Source organism: Gambusia affinis, linkage group LG03 (assembly GCF_019740435.1).
Source record: "Gambusia affinis linkage group LG03, SWU_Gaff_1.0, whole genome shotgun sequence".
Taxonomy (NCBI): Eukaryota; Metazoa; Chordata; class Actinopteri; order Cyprinodontiformes; family Poeciliidae; genus Gambusia; species Gambusia affinis.
Genome location: NC_057870.1, coordinates 11,903,521 through 11,924,658, shown reverse-complemented (window position 1 = coordinate 11,924,658; position 21,138 = coordinate 11,903,521). Strand labels below are relative to the sequence as shown.

The 21,138-nt window shown below is 38.4% G+C and overlaps 1 protein-coding gene across 6 annotated transcripts in view; it reads left to right on the top strand.

Annotated features, from left to right (window-relative positions):
* fam172a (family with sequence similarity 172 member A) overlaps nt 1–21,138 on the top strand; it is a 157,242-nt gene that overhangs the window by 54,410 nt on the left and 81,694 nt on the right. For all 6 annotated transcript variants that reach the window (XM_044111802.1, XM_044111804.1, XM_044111807.1 and 3 more), the window contains exon 7: nt 9,204–9,422. In XM_044111802.1, coding sequence (XP_043967737.1) covers nt 9,204–9,422 — 219 coding nt within the window. The remainder of the gene's footprint in view (nt 1–9,203; nt 9,423–21,138) is intronic.

Below are 21,138 nucleotides of genomic sequence, written 5' to 3'. Positions count from 1 at the left end.
ACATTAAAATATGTCAGACAATAAATTCACTGGTTTGATTCTTTATTTTATCTTCTTTTTAGGCTGTTTAAGCTTAGTAACACATCCATAATCTGCCCTGTGAATTCAAACTCTCAACTGTCCTATTGTAAATAGCATGCTTTGATGTAACTAAACAAGTTAAAAGTAGGAGGGAAACGGGAAAAAGTTGACAAATGACTTGTGTAACATTTACTTGCACAATCGATAGCTCTGACAATTTCCACCTGGACGGTGATTAATGCTACATCCACCCCCTATCCAGGAGCCCCCACCCCCAGCCCCTTACCTCCCTCTGTTTGTGTCGTGCTGGGCGCAGATGAAGCAGGCTTGCAAACTCTGTGTTTTTCAATGTGTGTGTGTGCGTGCGGGTGTGCACGCCTGCATTTGTATGTGTTCATTATAGTAGCAGTGTCAGTCTGGACATTCAGCCTCCAAACATCCATTGAGCATCGATAGTTGTACAAATACACTCAGCGTCAAGTGTGGGGAAATAACTGACTGGGCTTTTTTGGGCTTTTCACCGTGGTGCTTTCCATATGAGTGTTTTCCTGTCTCCACAAATGTGCTGAAAATAGTCAGGTCAAGAGTAGTGAAATAAAATGAGAGAATTAGAAAGTAAAACGGAGAAATAAATGTAGATATAGGCACAAAGAGAAGCAAAGGCATGAGAGATCAGACGGTGTACGACTCTTTTCAGTTCCTCCACCCCACTGCTCCACTTTGAACCCATTTATAAATATTCAGCTCCACATATAAACACTAGCCAAATGAGCCCAGGCATCCGAGCCAAGGTTAAAAACTCTACTTCTCATTGCAGACTCAATGACTTGACTAGCTCAAAAGGTTAGTTTCTTATTCTGACCCAAGCTGTTTATGCTCATTAAGATCAAGGGAAAACATAATCATTACTGCACAGTTATTTACTCAGACCAAATTAGTGTATGATTATTTTAGATCAAGCACAACAAAAAAGCGTCTTTGATGTTGAAATGAAAAGATGAATTTAGAAAATGTAATCATATGTGCAGTCTTATTTCATGCCACACAAATCAATACAGAGGGTGAACTGTTCAGAATAAAAAGGTGTAAGATAAACTCCAGTTTATTGTATACCTATGTTAACAAAGGGGACTTATTTTTAAAATATTTGTAATATGTGTAAAAAGTCCTAAAATAAATACATAATTCATTGCAGTAACATGAGTGGATATTGTATAACTTGCCAAATAAATTGCCTTTTTAACTTGAGTATATGTATTTATTTCACATTAAAACCCTTGTTAGCATTTTATTTTTACTTGAATAATCTGTGTTCATAATTGGCCTATTATATAACTAATTAGCATTTTATGTTTACCTTTTTAGATTTACTGTAGCATCTGTTTTATATGTTTGAACACAATATATTTTTTTAATTGTTCCGACTGCTGCTAAAATATTCAGACTGTCTATTGTGGTTATAATAATGTTACATGTAGCAGTTAGTTTGTTTATTGGAATTTATTTATTTGTTTTGTTGTATAAACTTGCATAAAATTAAGAAACATAGACCTCTTAGTTTAGTCAGTTGTTTTCCTAAATATCAAAAATATTGATCCTTTTGATTATTAAGACTCTCACATTTGCTTGGTAATTAGCTGGGCTATCTGCTAAGGTAGCCTGCCTCTCACACTTTCTCTCTGTAGCTTTAGAACAGCATTACATAAATAAGAACGTTGCATGGTGCTTTAGTTTTCATACTATGAGACAGAGGGACATAAGCTTTATACAGCAGGCTGAGTGTGTTGCAACAAGTGGGGGAGGGGCATTATTGCACTCTTTTTCCGGCCTCTCATTAGAAATACTTTAAACCCAATAGTAACACTCAACAACTTTATATTTTTTTAAGAAGGCAAGTTTTTAAGAGTGCAATATACCATTAGAACAGTAATCAGCATATGACTATTATCTTGGAGTTTTGCTTCTCCTTGCTACTTTTCACAATGGGGAATCCAAAAGAACGTGACTTTCTATAAGGCTCGTATGTTTTGAACTTCGTTTGTTAGAGGAAACTCTAAAAATTGTCTGGTAGCTTAACATTGTCACATTTACAGTCAGAGTAGTAATTCAAAAGTTTAAAAGTACTAAAACTGTGCCAAATTAGGCCATCTAAACATTCCTATTATACACAATGACAGTAATAAGGAAGTTAAAAAAAAAGATCAAATTTCACTTTAAAAGGCTGACATGTTCAGCTTACAGAATTTCCAAAACAGTAGTTTTAAGGCATTTTTATAATCTTCATAGTGTTGCAAATGATCATGGAAAAAACTGGATGTGTACTACTCTGCGTGTAGGTGAACTTCACACTGCGTAGTGTTGTCATTTTCATCTGTGATCTTGCTGTAAAATCACATTTAGATCCTGACTTCAAGTACTTGCATGGCCCTGTAGCTATAGCTAGTTATCAAGAGGATGATTGATTTTGGCTGACAGGCTGATGACAATCCTGTCTCATCTCCTCTCACATCACCTCTGAAATCCACACGTCTTTTTCATAACCCCCGTAGTACAGTAAGTTCGCTCCCACTTCTGTGTGCTCTCCGTCTAACAAAACTGTGTGTTTTGTGATTATGGGGGGTCTCAAACTGGTGCTGTGTGAAAATGAGAGAAGGGGGCACCGTGACTTAATCTGACAGTACTGTGCGAAGTGTGTGGTATCTCGGCCTCAGGGAGACAGGCGTGGGGAAAAGAGAGAGGTAGAGAAAAGGAAGGGAATCCAGTTGGATAAAGGGGCCCTGCATGGAAAGTTAGCTCACACAGAGGCTGAGACAGACGAGGTCACACAGAGCAGGGTGGCCCTGACAGAGAGGGAAATAGAACAAGAGTGTGCGTTTGTGATTACTGTATTTACTTTCTCCCTCAGCTGCATTACATCTCTTTTATTAAGAGTCTGTGGTTTTTGATTAACAGTTGCAAACATTTAATATCTGTCATTTTCCTAAACAAAATTATTTTTTGTTCGCTTAGCATAGAGTGCTCCCTAAAAATACTAATATACCTATTAAACCTGAGTTATAAGGCCTTAAAATAAATTATTCTTGTAGGTACTACCAGATGCCACTCTTCTTTTTCACCTCCCTTACCTCTCTGCCCTGTGCACTCTGGGAATATAAAAACCAGTACAATCTCATTCTTTGCTGTTTTAGTTTTTTTAAAACCTTTATGTTATGGTTCTGACTGTAAGTATTGGAAAGTTTAAGCCAGTAGCTATTTTGTTGTACCTTCATCCTAACTACTGAGCATCAACACACATCTGCCTCGTCTGTCTTGCATGTACGCTTGCTTTCTAAATTTTAAAAGTATTTTAGGAAAAGGGAGTTTCTTGGGTAAAAAAATGAAGAGATCAATGGAAATTATTTTCTGAAATCAGCGTCCCTACATCTCGTAGAACCCTTCTATTCCAGTATCTGTTGAAATCCAACTTCAAGCACAAAATCATCTCAGTTAGGTTCAGATTAGGGAATCACTTGAACCCAATAGCAATGCCAAAGACTGGGGGATAATATAGCACCAGTCTAAGTTAAAACATTTGCTTTTTTTATTTATTTCAAAAGTAAAGATTATCTTGTTTTTATGTTATTTGAATTTTTATCACATTGCATTTTTATTATTTTGAGTATTTAATATGTTGGGACATGGTTGAATAGACTCTGTTGTGATTACCTTATGAAATAACCACCCAAATGCATTCTTAAAAATAACAAAAGTAGAGAAACAAACATTATATTAGGTGGTCCATAAATTTTCTCTGTGCCCATTTGTTTGGTGACCCGATTAAGATGCAAACAATTCCTAAAAGTGAATATAGTTGTTTTACTACTGTGCTATAGGAATATTTGGAGATATTTGAACCTCCTTTACAACTTTTTGGTTCCTCATCCATTCTCATATCAGCACAGATCTTTCTTACTTGAATACCATGTTCTCTTGTCTTTCCCATTATGTCACATGGCTCCGAGAAATTGCGCTATCTTAGATTATCTTTGTACCTGTAGGGATAAGAAATTTGTGAATTATAAATAAAACGTAATTGATGGTTCTGAATAACTTCAACCTACAAAGATTTAAATGAAGAAAATGTCTCTGTTATAATTATTTTATACACAATGTTACTTTTTTGCTTATTATTTCTTTCTCAAAATATGTTAAGCTAACTGAGACCATCATATTGTTGAGACAAGGGAGCAGAATAACAGTACATTTCTCTTTGCTTATCTCGTCTCCTGACAAGAAAATATCAGAGCCTGAGAGCTAGTTCCTATTCCTAATTTATTTAAGCTTAAAATTTGAATACATGAACACACATGTATAAATGTTTTTTAATAGAAGTGTAAAAGGTGAATAAAAGAACATTTATGTTCTCCTTTTATTCAGAAGCCAATACTGACATAACACATACAACCTCCAATTCACCTAACCATACCATCCACTTTCCTCACTCCATGCACCCGTGACCGCTATCAGCCATGCTTTGTACCTGTCAAGTGATGTCCTTTTCCTTGTGCCCGGATCCCTGCTTCACTACATGAGAGCTCTCACATCAAAGCGTCCTGGAGCTCCACGCACACAGATGAAACACCCTCTCAGTGTAGCCGGCTCTGTCCCCCGCTCCGGCACATTAGACACATTTCACTTCATTACAACACGACTGGAAAAATAGAGGTGCTGCTGTCTTAAAGGGACACCTTATTTACCTTCACTTGTACTTGTGTGCTTACCAAGATGTGGATACCCACAAACACACATCTTAACAAAATAAAAGACTAGTAGAGACGTCATGGCTGTTTTAGATTGTAGCTGATTTTGCAATTGTAGCCAGGATATTTAACACTAACATTTTATGTCTATCAATTAATTTGAAAAAAAAAAAAAAAAATCAAACGAAATGTGGCACTTTTATTAGATTAACTCCAATTTCATATTTTTTTTCTTTTAAATTTTTTTATAGAAGGAGATGACCAGTGACGGGTTTCATAATTTGACGAGACAAGCCCCGGTTTCCGTAGCAGCAGCGGTCTTTGTTGTGCCATCTAAGTGTGGGGACAGGCCGACAAAAGAGAGCTAAGGAGCGTCCAGAGCATGATGGCGAGGGTCGGGTTGTTCCCCCCCTCAGAGGGGGCCGGGGTGACCCTCTTGACCGCTGGCCCCAGGGCAGAGACTCAGTATGGTAGTGGCACAGGGGCACCCATAGGGCATGGGAAGGGACTTAGCCTGCACACTACAGCAGAAAGACAAGATTGACCTACAGCTAGAGGATTGTGCGTGTCTATTTTATCTAAGACAGTGTGTATAAGGGACAAAAGAGGTGTTAGCAAAGCTAGCAATGTGTGAGAGAGATTTTGACATGCCAAAAATAAAGCATGTTGACCCAAAGATGGCTATGGGCATCTGTGTGGGATTCACACTTTGACAGCACATCACAAAACAAAAGATCAGATTTTTGTTTGTGTGTGGAAGGTGGTGGGGTGTGGGGGGTTAACAGTGAAACAGAGCCACAAAGACAGAGAGACCAAACTAAAGATGATTGTACGAAAGACCTATTTGTTGGAAGAAGCAAATGTGCAGATTAAGATATTGGACAAAGGCATCGTGGGAAGAGTTTGGGGGAAAAAAAATACAAAATGCTTTTTATACCATGTTGGAAAATGACAAAGTATTAATGATATTAATTTCAAAACTATCTTTTTTTATGCTAAATAAAATTGCCCTAATCTGTTATAAGTTTGCACAGACAAAAACAGGCAAGTTCCAGAGTGATTGATTCAAAGAATAGAAGTAGAAAGTGAGTGGACACAGACATCTGGGATTTCCTGATTCCAGCGCAGTCCTCCCAGTGTTCAAATGAATGATGGCTTCCGACACATAGATGAACCTGACAGCCCTGCTCCTTCAAATAAAGCACTCTAATGCTGCTGGTCTTCTTTACAGCAATCTTCTCATGGGTGACTGGCCAGCTGAAAGGGTTAGCACTGTTAGGTTTATTATGTGTATTTGTGTCTCTAAAGGAAGGGCTATAGGCCATAACCTAAAGACTAGCTAATGGCTGGAAGCCGAGGTCCTGATGTTGGCTTTAGTGTGCTTAAGGATAGAGAAAGTTAAGGGTCAGACTAAGACTAAACATGTTTAGGGACACAGGGTTCATGTCAGAACACGAGGACCGTTGATCTAAACCATTAACTTCTGCCCTTTGCAAACCAGGATGAAGGTAAAGGAAAACTACTTACTGAGAACCTATGACGTACGACTCACCCCATAAAACATCTCTAACAAAGATTGGGTGATTTATATTTTTACTTGTTTATTTTGTATGTGTATTATGTTTTTTGCCATCATTTCACAAGATGTTGATTTTGTTTTTTTCTTATTTCGTTTTCTCAATGATGCAGTGTATACAAACAATTGTGTTGGTATCTCTTAGAAAGCGCTACTTCAGTGTTTACAGATGAAAAGCCTTAAACTGGTTTAGCTGGTTTTGTCAGTTATTTTATCAGACCACCACCAGTGGGCAGTGGCACAAAGCTATTGTGTACAGGCTGTATCTCTTCTCTCTCATTATCTTTGCTTTATTAATTTTTCTATAGCTTAATTTCTGTCCCCATTTTTCAATTCTTCACTCTTCCCATCATCTTCCAGTATTTTTTCATCTAACTATGCGGGAATGTGGGCTCATGTCTTCATACTTCAGTAGTAGTGTGTATATATCTCTGTGATGTTGGATTTAACTTGTCGGTCTTATACATCCTGTTCACTGCTGCTATGCAAGCACTATAATTATTATACATGTAAGTTTTAAGGTTAATCTAAAAGCATCTGGATGAATAAATACAATAATCTGTTAAAATATTTTCATACTTCAAAACTGTTGCAAAAGGATCAAATTGTTATGTAGTATAAAATCACAAAGTTTACTAAAAATACAAATTTCTTTTTCTAAATTGTAATATTTCATAATTTGTAAGTAGAAACATTTTACTTTTGTTTTCAATTAAAATTGTTATATTTTAAAGGTAATTTAATAGATGATAACCTTTAACGTTACAAACATCTATCAAGAAAGGAATTTTCGGAATGACAGGAAGTGCGAACAGGACCAAATTCTTCAATATTAATAAGTGAGAACGTGTCATTTTGCCGTTTGAGCCATTTTGCCATTGTCAACACACGGCAGGTGCTAAGGGACAGGGTGTGTGGCAGGTTTGATGTCAGTCGGCACAGGAGGGACACACACACATGCTGCGTCAAAGGAAGACAAGCACATTGTGTTAACACTTATTAAGGAAGAGGAGACGTGCTGCCATGAGACGACACTGTGTCCGTTGGAGATTTGCAAAGGAAACTGAAACGTATCTCCTAAAGGTCTTCTAGTTGTTGCTTGTTCCTTACTTAATCCTAGTGTATGTTTAATTTCAAATGCCTGTGTTGAAATGATTTTGGCAGACAGCCATCTTTATTGAATTTTCTGGTGTGGTTATGTGTATTTACACAAGGGCTTGTGTGCAGAAAGGACAGTCAAAGTGAAACAGGAATCCATCTATTTCCTCCTTTTAACAAAGGACTTGGGATAATAAACAGAGTTAATTAAAACAGGTTCAAAGTTCAAAAAGTCATTTGGCTTCAGTAGAACGACCTTTTTTTGTCCCTCCATACACTTTTTTTCTTCATTTCCTGAAAAATGCTTTCATATTTTTGTCCTAATTTCTCTCTCTGTGCAGACATTCTCGTCCAATACACTTTTCTTTTTTTATATTTTCAAGGGTTGCTGTTAAATGATCGGAAATTCTGAATAATACAATTTTAAGCTATGAACAAAGAAACACAAGCAGCTACAGAAAGATATGTTCTTTGCTAACCCTCACTGTGTGATGGTAGTATTGATTGGGTTTGATATTAAGTGACACATGGCCTTTGGAAGTCACTAAATGCTACTCACTGACTGAAACTACCACTGCTGAATTCCAATCCCCCAGTTACTTCTCAAGCTTGTCCCTCCAGTGACACACTCTCCTTTATCTCATTCACTGCCCTTTCTTTCAGCCTTGATTCACATCTTTCCCCACAGTTATCCAAGAAGCTGTGCCTTTAAAGTGTTGTAATATTTGCTCACAAATGGCCAATGCTGAGCTCTTTATTAAACACAAAGACCATGAATCAGAGATAAGCTGATATGCTGTGGTTGAGCTTTAAAGAGCATACGGCTATTATGTTTTTTTTTTTATTATTTATAATTTTGTGATTTTTTTTTTTTAACTGAAATTATGAGCAACGTTTGTTCATTCGACAAAGGATGACTAAGCAACTGTAGCCAAATGTCAAGCTTTCAGTTCGTGCTTAATAGTTTCTGATCTGACTCGCATATCTATTAAAGTGTGAAAGGTTACAACACAGTATATAGATATTGTAAACATTTTCAGTACCTTTTTTATAATTTTGCCTCATGAAACATTTTGATTGTAAAAAGGTAAGGAAAAGAAATGAATGTTGAGGTGTTCAATTTCCAGTACTATAAAATTCTGACTTGCTGATACTAATTTTAATGTGTGTAAAGAGGATTCAGCATAAAAGAGAAAGTAGATAAAATTAATCTGACTATTTTAAATTGCCTCTGGTATCTTGTTTGAGCAAATATCTCAGCTGGTATTGCTAAAGAAGCATTCTCCATACAGTCTTAACCCTAGTTTGTAGATTTCCTGGAGGCTAACAATACTTCAAAATCCAGCATGATTCATGACAGACAAAGGTTTCAAATGCTAAATAATAACTGTGATCTATGGGCTTTCCTGTTACTTGCTGAAAGTATCACTTCTCCTTTCTATCTGACAGCTCACATAAAACAATATGTGTTCACGTCTAGAATATTAGTCCCTTTTAAATAGATTTTCACTTCAGTTTGCTCTCTCCAACTTCATTTCTTTCAGTAGCAATGACCACTTTTAGGAGTGTTTTTGTTAGTGCAACCCGGTTGCTGCATAGTTGTGCTTTGTTCACTGGTCAGAATGACTGGATTTTGTGTTGATGTCTAAACCCTGCAACTACTAGATGTTTTTTGGTGCATTTCAAGTAAACTCAATAGTGAAAGTCTTAATCAGTTAAAGTAACTGATTTCTGCTCTTATACACAACTTTGTGCTGGATATGTTTTAGGAGGACTACGGTGTGATGGTGCTCAACCCAAATGAGAACTACTTGGAAGTGGAGAAGCCAGCAAAGGACTCCCCCATTAACTCTCCTGCCGAACCCTCGGATGAACCTGCCGAAAAGAGGGAGCGCAAAGATGAACAGGAGAGCAAAAAGAAGAGGGAATTTTATGAAAAATATCGCAACCCACAGAAAGAGACTGAGACCGAGCGCATCCCTATACGGGTGAGTAGGAGCGATTAAACCATATTCATGCTGAAAAAAGATGAGGGGAAGGAAATTTTGGACTGGGAGAAGAGGAGAGAGTGGTAGATGTTTGTCAAAATCATGCACGATGGGGGATCTAGACAGACAGACTGTTCCAGGGTTGTAGACGGAAGTAGAGGAGAAGTACATAAGAAAATGGAGAAGAGGAAATTGGACAAATTTTGATGACAGAAAAGTGGTAAAAACGTGCGGATGGCGACTGAGCTTGCTGAAGTAGCAAGGCAAGGATTTGTTAGGTGACTAGGGATGAAGGGAGGATGGAAAGCAGAGGGAGAAAGAGAGGCTCTTGTGTGGTCAGCCTGTGTGTGAAGAGGTTGGCTGTGCTCCAGTCGCCTCTCAGTGAGCAAGTGTTAACCACATGGCTACCTCCCTCTCTCCCTCATCCCCTCCCTTTTTTCTCCTTCAGATGAAGGGCTGGTCAGTGAATCTCTGGCCCGACACTCTTGTTGACCACTGGGATTTTTATCTTCTAAACACACACTCTGCAAATACACTGTAACACTCTTATCAGCTACACTCTAACCATGGGCACACACACACATGGCTTAAAGCACCTAGCTCAGCCAGTTTACCTTGTCGTCTAACAAAGGAAATGACTCATAAATCTAGTTTCTTTGTCAAAATAAATGTGATGAACAGTGAAAGCAAGGTTATCCCTATTCAACGGCATCTTGTGTTACATCCCATTCAATTTTAAGTTTATCAAAATAGTTCTTTTAAGTAAATGTTTAAAGCATTATTTCCACATCCAGCCCTTTTCACAAGAAGAATGAACTAAATTTACCTAACTTTGCTTCATGGCTGTGACTTTAGAGCAGCGTTTCCCTTCTGCCACACACCTGGGTTGAATATGTGGGTTATTAACAGGCTTCTGCAGCTCTTGATGGTCACGCAATCATTTGAATCAGCTGCTCTGAAATAGAGGTACATCTAAAACATGCAGAGCAGGGGGGCCTGAGGACTGGAATTGAGAAGTGCTGCTTTAGAGTAATGAATTTCAGAAAATGTATACAGTGACAGTGTATGCTTGCATGTGTGTGAAAAGTGTCACTCTGTGATTTTTGACAGGAGTTAGGGTTGCTGTGGAACTAACAGGCAATGTGTGAGCTGTCAGTGCACACTTCTTCTTTCTCACCCTTCCAGCAGTACCTTTATGCACACTTTAATAAGGCATAATTAGCTTCAGTGGTGTCTTATTCCATCACACCTCTTTACATGTTTCTTACATGAGGAATTAGCTTCACAGTATCTGACATTAGGTTTGTGACATACGATCATTATGTTACACAACCCTGGATTTACTGTCCTCTGTAGTGTCTTTCTCACTTTTGCCTCTTGTTTTAGTTGTAGGACTGAAGCGATACAGCAAAAATGACAACATTATTCTTTGTTTGAAATAATCTTAGTTTTAGTCAAAAGATTGTTTTGACAGCTGATGCAGACTTTACTTAATTTTCCCTTACAAATCATGGGAGAGACCTCACATTTCATTAACTTTCACTAAATTTAGCTGTATTTCTAGGTGCGGAGGTTATGCACTCATTGAGCTAACGAAAGTTAAGTCTATTGCAACTCCTACCTGATGTGGCAAGCATTAGTTCTTCGTAAAATTGTTTGGATGTTTATTCAACATATCAGTCCTAAATATTTATTTAATAATTCCGTCAGAATAAATAAATTTCTTCCCAGTGCTGAATAGCCATCGTTATATTCTTTCTGGGGTATATTTTTCAGTCTGTTAATTTGCTATAACATTTTCTTGGGCATGACGTCACAACATTTTCTGTGTAACTGCTGAAAAAGGTCATGACTTCCAGTTAATCAGTTTTGTGAATTTGCCATATTTTTCCTTGCACAGATTTTTTAGTCCAAGTTCAGCTATGCCGAAGTTTCAAGTAAACAAGTCAAAATGGTGGGTTCTAGTGTGTATTAACCCACAAGATTCCTTACATGGTCCCCTGACATCAGAGCATCTTTGCAGTGTCTGGCTAAACTGTATTTTTCTCAAGAATGTACCCACATCAGGGGGGAATGTCTGTTTACTGCGTCTGTATCAAGAGGGATTTTCCAAAAGACTTTGTCTGATTGAGGCCTCTGTTCCTTCTCTCTACTAAAATGAGATACACAGCAAAGTGGGAAGCTCAAAATAATGCAAAAACTACAGCAAAGCTTATGTCAGACATGAATTTTGTGTGTTAATAATGACGTCCTGACCATTGGTTTGATAGCAGCACTGAGATTTCTGCTTCTGTTAGCACTGTGTACTACCTTTTAGCAGCCTCCTGGAGAGTATAATTGTACTGCATGTTTTGGATGTAATTATTTGGGTTTGTTTTTCCCATTATTGTCTTGGAGAACACATAATCCAAATGCATTCAGTGCTCCTTGATGCTCCAGTTAACGAACTCTTTAATTATGTTGAGGTTTTGTTTACTTTAATGATATCATGGTAGCGTTCATCTTTCAATAGGTATTTGACATGCATGAACATATAGTTGAACTACGCTCCATGTTGTAGGCAGATGGTATGGATGGAGAGGGAGTAAATACAGTAATAACACCATTGTGATGCATTAATTTGACTGCGTGGTTCTGCAGGCTCAATGTCTTCATTCTCTTGCTCTCGGTCAGACTCTGGATCTTATGGACCTGTTTATGTTTTTTTGTCCTTATTTTATGGCTGAAAAAAAGTTAATTAAAAACAACAAAATTGTTCACTTAACTTTTGATGCATTTGACAGAATACACTAAATGGTGGTATCAGGACTTGAGATAAAGACTGAGTGAGCATGCCTGCTTTTTGTTGTAACCGCTTGAGTTTTGACCTTTGACCCAAATGTGTGAAAGATAATTGTAAGTATGACCTTGTCTTTTTTCTTTTTTCACTGTGCCTCCTTTTTCACTGTTTTACTGTTTTTCCTGCCACTACCCTGGAGTAAGCTGCCACATCCTTACATACACTCACAATGAGTACAAATGTGCACACACACACACACACACACACACATGCTCTGTGCTTGTGTTTCTGCTTCAGTTTGCTTAGTCTGTGTGACTGGGGGATTAAATCAAACCTCTTAAGGATGTCTGTTTTCATCTTTTATTCTTTTTTTTTTTTTTTTTTTTTTTAATGTGCCTCACCAAGACTTACTTCCTCACCAACCTTTTTCATTCACCAAACATCAGATTTGGGCTGCTGGACCACCTGTCCAATGCCATTCCAAAGCATGCATATGTATAAGCCTGAAGACAATGTACCTGTATCCCTCATAATATAGTTGTATATAATCCAGTCAAAAATGCAGAGGGTTTTAATTTTTCTGCCTAATTATCCAGGACCCCCTAAAAAATGTGTATTTCTTCCAACGAACAAAGATCGGTGCTCTTGCACACACAAACACACAGCAACCCGCTGATAGAGTTGAGTTGATTAATACGCTTCCATACACACATTAATAAGCTCTTAACCGCTTTTAGGATTCTTACTTTTTAGCCCTGGGTTCATAGTGTGCAACCTCTCAACCTCATCTAATCGCTCGCCTCTCTTCTCCTCCAGATCCCCACAGCACCGGCCCATGTTTAGAGGGATAATAGCGAAGGAGGAGGAGAAAGAGGGAGGCATGAAGGGATAGAATGTCTGATCAGGAGGGATGCTGATGAGGATAGTGAGGAGTAATGCGGTGGGGTGGGGGGTGGAAGCACTGTCTTAGCACTTAGCCATACAGAAGTTTGGGAGTTCACTTTACTCTGAATTTTAGCAGTAATCCAGTTAGCTATTTTCTGTCAGCCAAGCGGAGGAATGGCAGGAACAAAAGGCACATTCATGGGTTTAAGAAGCTTCCAAAGAGTTCACCCAAGGCTGGCTGGCTGGGATTAGGCCAGCAGGCCCAGGAAAGAAGTAGGGGGGAAAGGCGAGCAAAGAAGACCAAAGAAAAAAACAGAGCATCGCTCTGCTTTAAGCGTCACTTAATTTTGTAAATGACTGTAATAATTTTCTTTTTACAAAAATTTGTCTTTCTTTCACTTTCATAATTATCCGAAGGCTCGCAAACAAATTAGGAAAAAAACAAAAAACACTTTTCCGATGTGAAGGAGCTGCTTGACATTTTTTGCTATGTTTTTTTTATTTTTATTCTAGCTATATTCACTGTTATTGCATCACCAAAATTAAAGTGGTACTCAAAAGATGCTTTTCTATATCAGTTAATAGAAAGACAAATACAAAAAAGAAATAGGAGTATTGTCCACATAAGCTCAAACAGCCAAAAAAAACACAAAAAACTTAGACTTCGAAGTAAAGATTGATGTGCTTAAATACTATTTGGATTTACAATTTTATCAAATTTTAAGAAACTGAACAGTTGACTAAGAGCAAATGCTGGTGGATATGATAATATTGAATATTTTTCATTTAAACATAAAATAAGATGGTTGTTTTTCTGTTTTGTTTGTTTATTTATTTATTTATTGTCTGTATTTTTGCATAAAAGCACAAACTGCAAACAGACCAATTCCATTTGCGGTAGTCTTTGTAATGTCTTGAAAGTGAAGGAACGCTTGAAAAAATATTTAGTGAGGTGGTTCTTGTTCCAGAGTTAATGAACCACATATTTTTATTTGGTTTCTTTGTACGTCAGCTAAGGCCTGTTTTTTTTTTATCTTTTATTTTTTTAATTAGATCCATACCATTTTTAGAACTTTGTCTTTATTTCAGATGCATGCAAAATCAGTATCAAGTAAAATACTTTTTACTTGATTGCAACTGTAGCCAAACCAGCATGCATATTTTTTCACAGTACCATTGAAGTTTTCCTAATGTTTGTTTCTTCAGTTATTTAGTGCAGGCAAAACCTTTGAATCCCAGCTGTGCTTGTCCACTGAGGCCTTTCTGGTCTGTTAAGCACGTAGAGTTTCTGTTCCATTGTTCAGAACTTTATACAAATGGACTTGTGCATTCAATAAAAATCATTTTGGCACATTAACATACTTAACAAAGCACGCGTCCGATATTAGAAACATTGATGATTCTACACGACGTTGCTGTACCATGTTTTTGTCTGACTGGAGTTTTGCTTTTTGTCACCCTCATCCATTTCCCCCAACCTGTGACCCACAAGCAGTTAGACAGGCAGAGTTAATTGACTTTTGACCTACAGATTTGACAAGAAGTTTGGCTCAGTATTTCCAAGGACAGGTAGAAACTTGATTAACCTTTGAACCTGGTCAGAGGAGAGTTCAGTGACCAGGACTAGATGGCAGATCACCAGCTTGCTGCAGAGAACAGATTGGCTAGATGCCATTTTATTTTCACTTCTTTATCTTTTTTTTCTCTTTTTGGCCGCTGGCTGCCCAAATATGTTTGTACAAAGGATTTATCTACATGTGTTTTAGTTGTCTTATTGTACAACTCCCACATAATCCATCCATCCACGTTTTTGATCTGCAGCATCTTCATGTAATGCCTTAGCAATGCAAACCAAAAGGTAAAATTAAGTGAATGTTTGTATCCATACATGATTAATGCCTCAGAAACTGACTAAAATCTTCGACAACTCAAATCAATTAAATGTCCTTTTTACAGACCAAAATCCAAGCAGAGGTGTCTGTTTTAGAGTATTTAGATAAGTCATCTGAAAGTCTAAAAGAGGAATAGTTTTAGTTGGATTTTTGTCTTGTTTTTCTGTGAGAGCGTATTCTGCACATGTGTCTTCTGTAGCACAGAACATCTGTTCATGCACACATTTGTGTGCAGCTGTGTGTTTGACCAAGGCAGAACCTGCATTGCCGGTCTCAGATCCCTGCTCCCAATCTTCCAGTCAGGTCAACCATCAAACACTTCCATCCTGCCCTCCCTTGCACCTCCTCACCCACCAAGCTCCGTGCCCTCTCAGTCTCCCACTTTTCTCTCGCTCTTCCCCTCTCTCTCTCCCTCTCTATGCACACAAGCCTGCTGTAAATACAGCCTGGTCCAAATAAAGACATACAGACACACACCCAGGTACACACATATGCACACAGCCCTAGGGGTCATTCTGGAACAAACACAGCCTTGTCTGCCTGCCCGCTCTCCTTTGCCTTATGTCAATTAATGACTCGCAGTAATTTCACCTGACAATCGGGGCGGCATCGAGAGGCTAGCTGAGATGTCACGGCGATGACCTCGCTGGCCCGCAGACACTCTTTTCTAATAAAGAATCTCACAAACCCACAGCAACTTCCTTTGTACTTTGTTAATGAGTTATTGATTTGAAACAATGCCCTGGCAAATATTGTCAGAGCAGAGTGACCCTACCAAGGTCATGCTATTTTATTGTATACAGTCCGCACATGCTTATCTGCACGTGGGATAGCATACACACTGTAGTTTTGCTTCTCTTTCTTCATCGTTCTTTCTCCATGTCATTTACTCACTCTCCACACGCTGTATATTCCCTCATTGCAAAGTCAAATAACACACCTTCTCATAGATTTCATCCTCTCTCTCTCTCTCTCTCTCTCTCTTGCTCTCTCTCTCTCTCTTTTTCTCTCTCCCTTTCTCAGTCTCTCACACTCACACACACCTAGTTTCCTGCTTCTTGTTAGGCTTACACACATTTTTCACTTCATTCTCCCTTTTCTCTGTCTCTTTCTCACATCATTATATTCCCAATCCTCCATAGGTGCTATACCTGCTAATTACCCACAATGCCACAGTCATTATTTTCCCATCTCTGCCGCTAATTTGCTCCATACCTTCCTTCCCCCAGCTCAAGCGGACCCATCAGCTCACAGACAGCTTCCAGCTCGTCTGAGCTTTCCGTCTGCTTTTAAGGAGAGGAAAGAATGAAACAAATACGAAAAGGGAAGGAAAAAGAGGGAGAGAGAGGGATGGCAAAAGACTACATGTCCCAGCCGTTGATTGAATTGCAATTGCAAACAGGTGTCCTACAGGACCACTTTTAATTGCGCACGAAGAGACAAGCATGCCATTGTGCACAAACAAACAGAAACTAACTTGTCCTAATAACCTATTAGCTAATACCAAACATGCAATTAGCTACATTGCTTATTTAATATCTAATCATTAGGCCAAATGAAAACAAGTTTGTTCTGTGCTGAGCTTGACATATTGAAGATTGTAATGACTAGGGCTGTGAATCACTTAACTCAGTGTGTGGCCTGAGCACAAAACAGGCAGGAGAGATTGAAAGATTCAGTGAGTTGCAGAACTGTTCATGCCCATAGAAGAGATTTATACATTTTGTACATTGCCTCTCACACTCCTATGTATTTTATTAGGATTTTATGTCATCAACAAACACAGTGGAGCATATGAAGCGGCCCCCTTATTCTGGCTGCTGTGCAACTCATTTTACAGATTCAAAACATTTTTCAACTCTTCTGTGATGGCCTCAGATGTTCGATACAGAGAAAATTTGTGAACAAACATAATCAGCAAAGCCTTAGCAGTGCAGCACCTGGCCAGTTAGGCTCAGATTTGCATGCTGACAGTATCGTAATAGTGTTCTAAAAACAAAAAAAAGTTCTGAAACTCAACTCTTTTGATAGTCAAAAGCTCTGATTGAGAAATTGAACATTATTCCTGCAGACATGAATGCCTCCAATCATATAAGTATTCCTGGCATTTTTTTTAAAACTGTATCTTTTTGGTGGAAGTTGTCCTCTCTGAAGTAAGGATGTACACCTGTTGGCTTCAAGAATGTCCAGTTATTCTCATGTCATGTTGCTCTTTTCAATGGATTCATCTTAGAGAGAAACACAGCTAAACATGTAGAGTCCACAGTCTTCAAAGGAATTTAAGCAAACATTGCAGCAAAGGGTGTTTCTTTGACATACTGAACCAAAGAAACCTATGCATACCTTTTCGTCTGATTTACAATTTCCCAGTACCTTGTGTGTGTTTGTGTCATTAACTATTGATAAAATACATAGAAGTTTGAGGTTGTTACTTGAGTGCAAAATATTTTAGGGATTTTAAATGGTCTGGCAAGGCACTATATTCAGTCAAAAGTAGAGTGTGTGAGTGGGACTGTGTGGGCTGAAAAAGCTACTTGTTTGCCTTCATTCTATAAGAGAAGAATGAGTGCCGTCCACTTCCTGGCTTGTGACAAACTACTAGTAGTTCTCCTGGATTCTGCCATGTTACGAGTGCTTGAATAGATTTAACCTGTACCTCAGATATTTCTCTGAATTATATCTTGAAATATTTAAGTGAGCATTTTTTCAAAGATTGGAACCATCATTGCACTAGCAAAAGATTCCAGATTAAATAAAGTTGTTTAGAAATCCCGTGACACCGTTCCGACAGTTTTGGCACTCCCTAAAAGGTTTGTAGAGGAGTGCAAAAAAGTAGAATGGCTCTTACCCACGAGATACTTTCCGGTTCCACGCTGCTGACTGTCTTCCAGCCAGAAACTTCAGCACTTTCAGTTGTTTTCTCTCATTTAGGTGAAGGAGGAGGAGCAGGCAGGGGATCAGGGAGGTCTTAACTGGTTGTTTGTCAGAGTCTGTTGATGTTGTTGGATTCATTGTTTCCTGCGTTGGTCAGACACTGGGTTTGTGTTGGCTTTGGTCCCGTTATTCTTGCTGCTGTGCAACCCATCTCTTTTGCTCTCCCTGCTTCTCATCACAGTGAATAAACACAGGACCAGTATTAAACTGGGCTAGATTTAGGAAAACAGGAGCATGTGTGTGAAATTGACTGTGCATATGTGTGCGTGTTGCTTTTGTGTCCATTAGATGCATGCAATTAAATGCCACTCTATAAGTAAAATGAAATATTTCTAGGTAATGTAAAGTAAATTGGAACATGCCCAAAACTTGAAAATTTCCAGCCATATTGTTTCAGGGAATTACCATGTAATTATTAAAAAAATAAAAAAAAACTTTATATTTTCCAGCACTTTTGACAACTTCATTATGTCTAGTTGATTGATTGATAATAGTTAGCTGTCAACTTCCTAAGAATGTTTGGACCTGACTCTGTCTTAGTTTTATAATAGATTTTTTTCTGCTTTGTATTCCCTGAGGAGAAACCATAGATCCCTTTACATCCACTCATCGCATGCACAAACAGCATCCTCCCTCAATGTCCCTTGACAGTCATGGTTGAAGAAAGATGGCAACAGGTGCACAGTTTGAATGCTATTCTGACAAGGCTGGCAGATGCACACACAAACACACAAAAGCAGCACAGACTGTGTAGAAAAACTCTGGGAATAAAAGCATAAAAAAATAAAATACCTCATGTGAGAGCTGGTGACAGGAAGTCGGTCTTGCAGGGCGACATGCTCCACTTCAGCGAATTAACCTCAGTTTATTACTGCAATTATTTCCTAATGTTTAGATTTTTCAGTACAGCACTATGCCAGGTATTCAGTCACATTGTTTTTGCTGCTAGTGTATCAGCAAATTGGTAGGGGTGGAATCAAGGGCTCACTTTGTCAAACTGAAGACATCAGTTTGCAGTCAGTGAAATATTTATTGAACATTTAATATCATCTATATGCTACCGTGCTTTTTTTTTTTTAAAAAGATATTCACACCCCTTTGGAATTTTTTTTACCTACAGTTTCAGATCAATGTATTTAATTGGGATTTGGAACCACAAAGTAGTAAACTTTGAAAACCATCATTTATCTAAATATAGGTGACTGTAACTTAATGAGAAGAGTAGTCATGTTTCAGTTGGGACGTTGTAGACTGAAATCCACCTGCATCCACATTTACATGTCAATGTACGCCTGGGATTTTCACTTATAGGTTGTCCACCTAGTTCCAATATAAAGCACATTGAATGGTCGCTAAGATTGACAAAGAGTCAGAACATTTACCATTACCACCTATTTCCTTGCCTTCAAAGGTGTACATTTTTTGGATATGACTCTATCACCTATTCAGATCGACAAACCAACATTTGTATTTGTCAAAATAGCTCACGATTAGTCAGGTTGGAATATATTGTTTTGACCTATGCCTGTAGTTGGGGTGAGCCATTCTTGCATAATAATATGCTTTTAGTTAAAGTATTGCTTTGAAGATCTGGTAGTTTGATTAGAGCCGTTATGCTATGAGTCCTAGTTTCAAGTCTTAAGCAGCCTCTAAAAGACATTCTTCCAGAATTGTCTTGTATTTACTGTCACCATTTCCTCATCAATTTTGACCAACTTCCCTGTTTGGTGCCAGCTTGTATGTTGTCCTAGAGGGAATATTGCACTTTGCAGTTATTTGCATCGCTTGCATGTTGGTCCAGAAAGTTGTAGTTTGGTCTCACCTAATCATGCTTACGCTTTCACATCCACTTCATGGCTTGTGACAAACTACTTCTAGTTCTCCTGGATTCTTTCTAGTGTTTTGTAATTAATAACAAATATTTGGAGGGCACAACAAATGGTTGTCCTGCCTTTCTTTCCACCTATACTGTGGAAAGAAAGGCACTTTAGTAACTCTGCTCCTCCAGAGTTACTAAAGTACTTTTTGGTTGCTTGTCTGTTTAATGCCCTTATTATCCATCCAGTTTACTTAGGACAGTCATGTGTAGGTAGGTCTGCAGCTATGTTATACTTTTTTCCAATTTCAAATGGTGGAAGTTCTCAATGAGATGATTAAAGTGTTGGATATTCTTTGATAATTTAACTCTTCCTTAAACTTCTCTACAATTTTATCCCTGATCTGTCTGATGGGCTCCTTGGTCTTCATGAGGTTGCTTGCTCTCTAATGTTCTCTATCAAACTTCTTAGGCTGTCACTGAACAAGTGAATTTATCTTGACTTTAAAGTAAACACAAGTGTACTTTATTTACAAAATTGGTGACTTTTGTAGATTGGTGGTTGCACCTGATTTTAATTTATTGAAAAGGGCTCAAAGATTTGAAAACCAAATGCTTTACTATTTTGTGTTGGTCTGTCATATAGACAATATCAATAAAATCTATTGAAATTTGCTGTATGATGGGAAAATATCAAGATTCAATCTAGCATGGATACTTTTGCAAGACACTAATTCTGATTAGCATGCATATTAAGACTATTTTGTATGTGGAGCAGAGGTGACATATGCACAGACTTAAGAGCTGCATACAGTCACAAACGCATGTCAGGCCTCTCAAGTAAAGGTTGACTAGAGAGGAGGACAAAAGGAGAGAATAAGGTGTGTGAAAGAAAACAGGTGGCATCTGTGGAGGAGCAAAGAATATAGACAAGAGGGAGAAAGTGAGGATGGGGAGGCAGACTAATGAAATGAGCCTCATAGATGAAGGGTGACGTTGTGGAGGAGAGAGCAGGGAGACTTCAAAGCACTTTGATGTCACAGCCTTTCAGACAGACAACTCTGCTTCAGCCAGCCACTGCGCACATGCCCAGAACCCATACACATACCCACGCACACACAAGCACAACACGCACACAGTGAAACAAGTGCACTGCACTGACGGTAGAAGGGCAGGGTAACGTAGAGTTGCCCGCTCTTGCATCACACTCTGTGAACTGAGGTTGGCGCTGACACTACAACCCCCACATGCTAATACGGCGCAAACACAAACAGCCTGACAGGTTAATTTAGTTCTAGACAAACATCACTACTAAAAATACACATCAGCACATCATCAAATGCTACAAGCTTACACAGACTTGTAAGCACGGATGCAGGCAAGCAAAACGCTCATCAATTCAAAGGGGGG